The sequence below is a fragment of the Erigeron canadensis genome, chromosome 1 (genome assembly GCF_010389155.1).
Source record: "Erigeron canadensis isolate Cc75 chromosome 1, C_canadensis_v1, whole genome shotgun sequence".
NCBI lineage: Eukaryota > Viridiplantae > Streptophyta > Magnoliopsida > Asterales > Asteraceae > Erigeron > Erigeron canadensis.
This window is the reverse complement of record NC_057761.1, coordinates 35,354,094-35,364,562: the sequence shown is the minus strand read 5'-3', so window position 1 is coordinate 35,364,562 and position 10,469 is coordinate 35,354,094. Positions and strand designations below refer to the sequence as shown.

General features: G+C 35.9%; 2 protein-coding genes across 2 annotated transcripts; one reads left to right on the top strand and one right to left on the bottom strand.

The window, feature by feature from the left end:
• Positions 1–462: 462 nt before the first annotated feature.
• LOC122585456 (phospholipase D delta-like) lies at positions 463–5,855 on the top strand. Its single transcript, XM_043757585.1, has 10 exons — positions 463–1,737; positions 2,406–2,522; positions 2,738–2,932; positions 2,998–3,279; positions 3,650–3,718; positions 3,814–3,961; positions 4,194–4,342; positions 4,489–4,659; positions 4,747–4,947; positions 5,276–5,855. The coding sequence occupies exons 1-10, from the start codon at positions 793–795 to the stop codon at positions 5,567–5,569; spliced, it is 2,571 nt and encodes an 856-aa protein (XP_043613520.1). The 5' UTR covers positions 463–792; the 3' UTR covers positions 5,570–5,855.
• A 562-nt stretch (positions 5,856–6,417) lies between these two features.
• LOC122585457 (plastocyanin-like) lies at positions 6,418–7,089 on the bottom strand. Its single transcript, XM_043757586.1, has one exon. The coding sequence runs from the start codon at positions 7,034–7,036 to the stop codon at positions 6,530–6,532; it is 507 nt and encodes a 168-aa protein (XP_043613521.1). The 5' UTR covers positions 7,037–7,089; the 3' UTR covers positions 6,418–6,529.
• Positions 7,090–10,469: the final 3,380 nt, after the last annotated feature.

Genomic DNA, 10,469 nt, shown 5'->3' with positions numbered 1-10,469 from the left:
TATATATATACATGTGTGTTTTGTGTTGACATACGGTAGAATCTTATATCAGTTATTATTAATCATCATTAGATAATAATATTTTCTAAATAGAAAATAAAGGAGAAAACAAAAAATAAAATATTGTAGTTTTATTTATTATTATTTGTGTATAATTAATAATAAAAAAAAATCAGGACTTTCAAAATTTGAATCATATACTCGTAAGAACGTGTTCTACTTTTTTCTTATATCCAATTATACCCTTTTATTAATTGTTAATTATTACTAAGTTATTTTGTACTTAAAATATTTACAACAATGCCATCAAATGTTTTTAACCTTTGATCACAATAATCAAATGAATAAAAATTTTCTCGCAGTTTTCGATAATTTTTTGGTTCTCGTAATAACTCTCCTCTATATATATAATATTAGCAAGAACTTTCAAAATTTTAAATATAGCATGTGCTTCCCAATACATATCCAAAATGAAAACAATATTTTAATTCTCTTAAATATTAAAAAAGAAAAAAACCATGGAATAAGTCCATAACATGTCTTTATTCACTCAACATCAAACACGAAGATCCACGTGTTATAAAGTTACCATGCTAAGTCACCAAACTTCAACCACTTGACACACCACCACCCCCCCTTTTCCTTTCCTTGAACCAACCGCCACTCTCTTCTGGCGGAGACTTCCACAACCACCTTCAATTCATCTCCTCCGGCCATATTCACATTTCTTTTCTACTTCCCTTATATTTATACAAAAATATATATATATACACACAAGTGACACAACTAAGTATGTCTAGTAGTGATACAGATGGCGATATAGATACAGATTCATATATCTATCTACACGGTGACTTAGATCTAACTATAATAGAAGCTCGATGTTTACCCAACATGGACTTACTCTCCGACCACATGCACCGTTGTTTAACATTCTGTGATTCCTTAAAATCATCTAAACGACGTAATCGTCGACGTCGTCGTAAGATCATCACAAGTGATCCTTACGTCACCTTAAGTATAGGTAACGCGACTATAGCGCGTACGCGCGTGATTTCCAACTCTCAAAACCCGGTATGGAACGAACATTTTGTGCTTCAGTTAGCCCACCCTGTTTCTAAGTTAGAATTTCAGGTTAAGGATAACGATGTTTTCGGTGCCGATTTAATCGGAAATGTTTGTATCCCTGCTGAAAGAGTTATGTCAGGTGACGTCATTGATGATTGGTTTTCGATTACTGGAAGTAATGGTAAACCGCCTAAAACGGATTGTGCAATTCGGTTACGAATCAGCTTTGTATCATGTGATGATGATGATGATGATGATAAATTCATTAATAGTAATAGTAATAATAATAATTTTGAAAGTGTGCATGGATTAAAAGATAGTTATTTTCCTGTAAGGCATGGGGGGAATGTGACATTGTATCAAGACGCACACGTGCGTAAAGGCGAATTGTGTAAAATTGAATTGGAGGGTGGTAAAGGGGAATTTGAACAAAGAGGGTGTTGGGAGGATATATGTTATGCTATTTTAGAAGCTCATCATTTGGTTTATCTGGTTGGATGGTCGATTTTCGATAAGGTGAAGTTAGTTAGAGAGCCTAGTAAACCGTTACCTCGTGGTTGGGATTTGAGTCTCGGGGAATTGTTGAAGTATAAGTCACAAGAAGGGGTTAGAGTTTTGTTGCTTGTTTGGGATGATAAGACTTCACATAATAAGTTTTTCTTGAAGACGGTATGAATTCTTCCTATTCCTGGTTAATTTGTTTTTTTCTGTTTTCTTTTTTACAATGAATTAGTTTTTGATTGGTTCTAATGTGACTTTAGTTCGTGTTTTTTCAAATGTAACATTGACAAAACGTGATTGTGATGGTTTGGACCTCCCAAAAAGGGTTGGGTTCAATTTTTTATGTACACCAAATTACTTAATCTGTACACCTTCCATACGTATTTTTGGTGTACAGATTAAATAATTTGGTGTACGAATCACTTAGCCTCATTTATAACAATATAAATTGGACTGTTAGTGATTCGTTTGGAACACAGCTAAGATGTAGTAGATTCTTGCAATAATTAGTAAGCTACTGTTATATATCAGTGTTATATTTTACTTAGGTAAATTTTTATCTACATATATACATATATGTTTAGTTGATTTCCTTTTTAGGAATTAATAGATTACGGTTTTAGTGGAGGTGGTTGGTTGAGATATATTAAGCTGAACAGGAGAAGTTGATGCTTTTACGAAGGGCAAAAAGCATATTCCTCATAAAGAAACTTGAAACATGTTTGCCTATATTCCTTCTGCCTGTTATACGTATACTTGAGCGTCTGTATGTAACATGCTCCCTAATTTCCTGGTGATTAATTATATCTGAGTATTTCATATGTTTCTATCTGCAGGAAGGAGTGATGCAAACTCATGATGAAATGACTCGGAAGTTTTTCAAACACTCCTCCGTTCAGTGTGTGCTGTCACCGCGATATGCAAGCAATAAGCTTAGTATCTTCAAGCAACAGGTATCTTTCATAATTTATACTAATGTCTAAGTTTGTACGTGTTCCTTTCCTTGTATAGGCTTAATCTCAAAATATTTAAAGTTCTGAAATATATCCGTCATGAACGATAAACTTTTCGAAAATTTAAATCTATGTTATTTACATTCTGTCTGTAAGTAAAAAAATGACATTTACAAAACTAAATACTTACTTTTGTCGTTTCTGATACATGACAGGTTGTTGGGACCCTTTACACTCATCATCAGAAATGTGTTATGGTGGATACACAAGCCCCTGGAAATAACAGAAAAATATCTGCTTTTATTGGTGGCTTGGACCTTTGTGATGGACGCTATGACACGCCAGAGCATCGCTTATTTCGTGATCTCGACACCGTGTTTGAGAACGATTACCATAATCCGACTTTTAGTGTAAGCGTATAAACTGTATAATCCAGATTATACTTTGTTTTGCCATGTCTTAACTTTAACAATAGGCAGGTACAAAAGGTCCAAGACAACCATGGCATGACTTACATTGCAAAATTGATGGTCCTGCTGCATATGACGTGCTAAAAAACTTCGAGCAAAGGTGGAAAAAAGCCTCAAAGTGGTCTGAATTCGGACGGCGCTTCAAAAAAATATCTCATTGGCATGACGATTCATTAATTAAGATAGAGCGTATTTCTTGGATACTCAGTCCTAGTCCAACTCTTCCAAATGATGATCCAGCATTGTGGGTTCGTAAAGAAGAGGATCCTGAAAACTGGCATGTTCAGGTTTATTACTCTACATATCTCTCCAAATAATGATAGAGATGGCAGTTTCGCCCCCATTTACTTGTTAGTTTCGGTTGTTTTGTTTAATCTTAAACTGGTCAAAGAAATTTTGTAGCGAATGCCTAAAAGAGGAACAGGTTTTATTTAAAAGATTTAGATAGCGTTGTTTATAAACAACCCTAAATAACAGTCATCCTAAAATGTGGACAAAGAGTGTGGGTGAGTCAACCCAACCTTACTTGAAAGGACCCATTCAAGCTGAATCTGTTTTGACCCACTTCCCCGCCTGCTCCACCCATATTGCAACTTGTAGAATAAAGTGCTTGTTCAAGTCTGCACTACCTACTTTTTTGTTTGTTGATATTGATAGGTTTTCCGCTCAATTGATTCTGGTTCTTTAAAAGGATTTCCAAAAGATGTTCGATTAGCTGACTCTCAGGTTTGCATTTACTTTTCCAGTAAATCATTTCAGGATTTGAAGTTGTTGAAAATTATACGAGTTTTGAAGTCCTACATTTTGCTCACTTACTGCAGAATCTTGTATGTGCAAAAAATCTGGTTATCGATAAGAGCATTCAAAAAGCATATATCCAAGCTATAAGATCTGCCAAGAACTTTATCTATATTGAAAACCAGTATTTTATCGGGTCATCGTATGCATGGCCTTCTTATAAAGATGCAGGTTTGAACACTTACCAACTGAAAGTTGCATATAGCATACAAGTTTTCTGATTTTTTTCTTTTTTTTTTTTTTAAAAAAAAGGATATTTAGCCAAAATTTCTACTCAACTACCATATTTTTTGGTTGCATACCTCAACAAAAAGGTTTATCAATAACATACTTATATCGTCATAATCATGTCAATTATAATGTTTTCCGGTTTTCCCTAAACTCTTAACATATCTACGAACAGGGGCAGATCATTTAATACCCATGGAACTAGCATTGAAGATTGCTAGTAAGATAAGAGCAAATGAGAGGTTTTCAGTTTATATTGTCATTCCAATGTGGCCTGAGGGTGTTCCTACTTCTGCATCTGTTCAAGAAATTCTATTTTGGCAGGCAAGTCTGTTTCGATGTGACATGTAACATGTAACATTGAAATTTATAATGAAGTTTGCATAAAATGCTCAAATGTCAAGTTCTAAACATTAAATTCTCAGTTCGTATATTTTATTTCAAGTTTCATCAATTCTTTGTTTTTATAGGCACAAACTATGCGAACGATGTATGAAGTTATTGCTCGAGAGCTACAGAACTCAAACCTTGAGAATGCACATCCACAAGACTACTTAAATTTCTACTGCCTTGGTAACCGTGAACAATGTGATGAGCATGTTTCAAATTCTGGCAACCAGACCTCTTCTAATGGTGGTTCGGTAATCATACAACCTTGTACTTTCTGTAGTTAATGTCAGTGTCTAATTTCCTAAAAGTAAGACAAGTTTTCTTGCTCATTTTTGCAGGTTTCAGCTTCTCAAAAGCATGGAAGATTCATGATTTATGTACACGCTAAAGGGATGATAGTAGATGATGAGTATGTCATATTGGGGTCTGCCAATATTAATCAACGATCAATGGCTGGTTCAAGAGATACCGAGATAGCTATGGGTGCTTATCAGCCCCATCACACATGGGCTCAGAAGAAGAAGCACCCTCGTGGTCAAGTTAGTCCTTTGTTCTTATTGTTTCATATTTCGTTGTTCTTAATGTAAACTATTTTGCAGTTAAATCCATATCAAGGTCATGAAGAACAATAACAGAAAATGATTAGAACTTTTTATCTTTTAGGTTTGATCTTAACATGTCTAATTGCACAACCAACTTAGATCTGATTTCAATTGTAGGCAACAGATTTTCCTTTTGGTTAAAAAACCATAAAAGTTTCAGGAATTTCAATTAAAAGTAATCTTTTTTTAACAATTAACAAAAGTATTAAATTTCATATGCTTAACAAATTCTGTTGGTTGCTGACTAAATCAGTTTGTATTCCAGATATACGGATACAGAATGTCACTATGGTCAGAACATACGGGAACACTCGAAGATTACTTCAAAGAGCCAGAAAGTTTGGCCTGTGTGCAAAACATAAACAAACTTGCAGAAGATAACTGGGAGAAATTTACAAGTGACGACTTTACTCCCTTGCAAGGCCATCTTCTCAAATACCCCATCAAAGTTGATACTGATGGAAAGGTAAGCCCTTTACCCGAACACGAACAATTCCCTGATGTTGGTGGGAAGGTTCTTGGTAATCCTGCCACCCTTCCTAGTGCTTTAACCACATAATTTCTGATTACATCCATATTTTTTGAATATACTATACGTACATATGTACCTTAAAAGTCTGAGACTCTGAGGAGTATACATGGTTGGATGAGCTTGTGTTTGCAAGGCGGTTTTGTTTACCAAATTCTATAGGAGTTGAGGTAGATATACACATGGGTTAGGGATGTATTTTTCATGTTTGTGAACTTGTACATCAAGGGTTGTACCCTGTTTTAAGAACAAATTAATTATTTCATTATATATAAACACTTAAACATATGGAAATAAAATGCATGTAATTTTGTGATACCGGTTTCTAACAAAGTTGTTTTATTTTGTGTTCTTCAGTATAAGATTAGGATTCAGAGTTTCAATCCTATTTTTGTTGTGCATTAGCACAAGCGATTGTTGCATAAACAATGCCCAACTTTGGCCTGTTTCACTTTGGCCTGTTTCTGTTTAGGGTATGTTTGTATCCGCCTATATGTTAAATAGCAAAAATCACAATGCTGTTTTAAGTTGGATCATGTTGAGTTTATAATGTGTGTTATGGCACAATGAAAGCGGTTATTATCATTTTTCTTCAAATATCTTCAAATACGGGATTGAGTTTGTACTCATCCTTGCTCAAATGCTAGTCTATTTGTTTTAACCGTGCCTACCTGCTACATGTTCTAACTGCCTACTGGGCCATCAACCGTGATCTTGTTGAATGATGCGTCACCTATTTATTGGCTAAGGTCTGGTTGCACTATGTCCAAAGGGCCGCACTAGAACTAGAACACTAAGTCGATGCATATGCATTCACCAAAGACTAAGTCCTGCATATATATAATATGTAGCATAAAAAACATATAAACAAACAGCAATTTGGGGCAAATGATACACACAAATGGCATATTAAAGTTGGTTACATACCATAGTCTATTAACTCATCTAGCAATACAAATTTTACTTAATTACATATACATAATATAGCAACTAGGTGACTGTGATTGTGCCAACCATACCAGCTCCTTGGTGGGGAGAACAGTAATAGTTATAAGTCCCTTTCTCAGTCAAGGTAACTGAGTAAGTATCTCCTGGTCCATTCAACAAGTCCTCATCACTCATCGATATTTTTGATGCATCCACACCAGCCGGAATCTCATCCTCATCAAAGATCACATTATGTGGGAAAGCTTTATTGTTCTTGAAAACAATCTTTTCACCAGAAGCAACAGTCAAAGTTTTTGGAACAAAGGCCAACCCACCATCTTCATCACCAAGCAAGACCTCAGCAGCTAGCACGTTGCTAGCTAACAACGCGCTAGCTGCAAAGGCAATGGTCGCAATGCCGACTTCTTTAAGTGAAGATCTTACTGAGAGTTTGGGTGTGGTAGCGATCACCTTGACTGTCCTGGTGTTGACCCTTGAAGAGGTGGCTATGGTGGACTTAAGGCCATTGAATGAGGGGATGGTTACAGCAGAAGAGGTGACACTTGCCATGTGTGTGTGTGTGTGTATTTTGTGGTGTTTTTTTGTTTGGATAAGTGTGAGAAGGAGGTTTTGGTTATGATTTTATAGTGGTTTGATTGGATAGTTTTTGTGTGGTTTGTAGGGGATAGTGTAAGGAGTTTATCTTATGTGGCTTGATAGTTGTGGTTGACATGGAAAATGTTATCCATAGGGGGCATGACATAGCTCAAAAAATTATCTCAAAAGAGATGAGGTGCATGCTAACTAGTATAATTTTCAAAAAAAACATGCTTAACTATATACAAGCTGCTTTCATAAATAAATGAGCTTTCACTTCCTGCCATCATACAAGCTGCTTTCTTTCTCTTAAATTTCACTAAATATTCAACATATATAAACCCCCCGAGAACCTACAATATGCACATCATCCCTATATATATTGCATTCACCTAGTTGCAGTATCAGTTTACCAATCACATGTTCTTTTAGCTTTGATCGATCAGCAAAACATATCACATTTTAGTTTTACGTGGTCAGGCTATTGACCTGTGACATTATTGTTTACATTAACAATGTGCATCCAAATTAGAAAAGCGCACTACTTTTTGGAAAGAAAATAAAAAATAAATTCGACATACATGCAATACTCAAAGACTAAGAAGTCACGGTATGGTCATGACTTCAACTTATACTTGGACACAAGACACATCAGTGTTCCAACTAAATGACTAATCAAATTTCACAAAACATTACAAACAGATGCATCTAAGTTTAAGGTAACGTATACATACCAAATTACCAATACAACAAAATCATAGAATAACTTGGTATAAAAAACTAGGTAGGATATCTACCTTAACAGAGGTTGTGAATGGATGCGAACATATTACTTACATATAGAGGCATCTGAGTTTCCTTTATAAAACCTTGCAAAATGTTTATGTCTTGAAGCATTTCCTAACCTTAACGGTTCGAAAACTCACTATAACAGACAGACGCATTGTACTGCACAAATTGTACTTGACCACATATTTCTCTATTGGATTGGAAGACATACACACCACAATTCACTCGTTACCCTAACATGTACAATATAATTTTAAAAAGTAAAAGTTTAATTTTTAATAAAACTACATAACATTTTAAAGCATATATTTTGGTGTATTAGGGGGAGTGGTCACCCCTTTCCCAAATTTTACCGGCAATAAAAACCTTCCACCTCAATTTTCCCTAAACTTCCCCAAATCAATGGCGCCACTTTCCCCAAACTTCCCCCAATCTCCACCTCATCACTTTTTTTCCATTTATTGTTAATACTATATAAATTCGAAAACTATATAAATTAAAACATAAACATTTCATTAAAAATAAAAAACACAAACTTAATAAATCTAAAAACATAATATTTAATTTAAAAAAATACATCAATCATACTTTTATAAAAATACACTTTCTAAATACATAAAAAAAAAACTAACTAAAACAAAAAAAATACCTAAAATTTTTTTTCTTATAGATAGTTTGATATTATAGTTTAAAACTTCAAGGACTAGAATGAAAATTTGAGTTATATTATATATAAAGAAAACAATTTTCTTTTTCTTGCCTTCATTTTCTTCCCCAGGTAGACAAGCATTGCAAATTGAGTTCCAAATCCAAATTGACCAAAATTACTTTTTTTTAAAGTATTGAGATAGCTCCCCCACTTTCCCATCCACCATTTACACGCTGATATGATCCCACATCGGTTGTATGCCATATCGGTCAAGTATGGGATTGGTTGGTGGTTTATAAGCCTAAGTGTTCCCTCCTCCTTTGAGCTAGCTTTTGAGAGTGAGTTCTACACCTAGCTTATGGCATGATTCGAGCCTATTATGGGATGAGTTCGTATCAATTGGTATCATAGCAGTCTTTCTTGCAACCTATGGTTTTTCGGTTCGATCGTATAGATCAAACCTGGTCAAGAGAAAATGAAGCAAGGTCAGGAGATATTGATACAGGGTCAGAAGGCAATCAATCAACAGCTCAGTGCGAACTGTTGTCATTATGAAGAATTCAAGAAAAGTTAGAGCAGCCCGTGCCACAGCCTGGGCCGACCATTAGGGTAATGAGCTCTGATTTGGAAATAGAAGCCAAACAGAAAGAAGTCTGAGAATGCGTATAATGGCATAGATGTTGATGGTCTGACTCATGGAGCTGACCAGAGTACACGGTGGAGGTGGTGATACGGTTGTTTTGGAGATTGGGCAACTAAACAAGTTACCAAAGATCCAATATGGGGTGAGCAATAATTATTCAACTGGATCTCTTGTTCATATGAGTAATAAGATGGCAAATGAGCCTTTCATGAGGGTTCATTCTGGTCGTGATGTTGTTGCGTGGGTGAGGTTAGTTTCAAATCACCAGACTTCAGCAAAGTAAGAGTTCAAATTCGACACGGGAGGACATGGTATTTTTAGACGTCCATGGCAACTTATTGCAGGTTCTATTTTGTTGCATTCCTATGATCTACAAAAGGCAATACTACAGATCAAATATGGGATCCGAGAATCACCTAAAGCAATTTTTGAAGCCACACCTTGAGGACAAGGTGTGTTTTGGGGGCGGGAGTAATGATATGGATCTGCTGGAAGATTATATTATAATTATATAGAAATATAACATTAGTTTTATTATTATTATGATTAGGAAACTATTGTATTACTATAGTTATGATATCTTTTATATTATATAGTTAGCTTGCTAATCAAGCTATAGGATATTATGAATGAATTGAATTAAGGAATTAAGACTTTTAGGAGATCCTTGCTTCTCGAATTGCAAGAACCCTTTTACCGTGTTCTTTGTTTACCGACGAATCAGTTTTGGTTCGTATCAATTGGTATCAGAGCCATCCCTGCCTTTCGAGGTTCCAACGCTCGGAGTGGTGGCCTATGGAGTGGTGGCTTGGACCCAAGGAGAAAGGGTGTCAACCGTGACCAACATAGTCGTGACCAACAAGGACGTTGGTTCTTCAAAGGGTGAGGTATTGATATAATGCCACATCGGTCAAGTATGGGATTGTTTGGTGGTTTATAAGCCTAAGTGTCCCCTCCTCCTTTGAGCTAGCTTTTGGGAGTGAGTTCTACACCTAGCCTATGGCATGATGTGAGCCTATTATGGGATGGGTTCGTATCACACGCTCCTCTCTCTCCTCTCACCTCTTTTCCTTCACGCGGTGTTCTTCCTCGTTTTGCACCTTCTCTCTCCTTCGGTAGTGGTGGCGGCGGTGTACCCGCGCGACGGCGGAAGCGGTGAACCCAAACCCCGCCGGCACTCCCTCCCCCCTTATGTTTGGTGTAAACATCACCACCCTTTTTCATCAAATCAATAGCACTAAACACGATCTATGGTTAAATAAAAAAAAAGTAGCTTCTATGATAAGGTCCATGATGATGGAAGAACATCGAGCTAGTATTCAGAC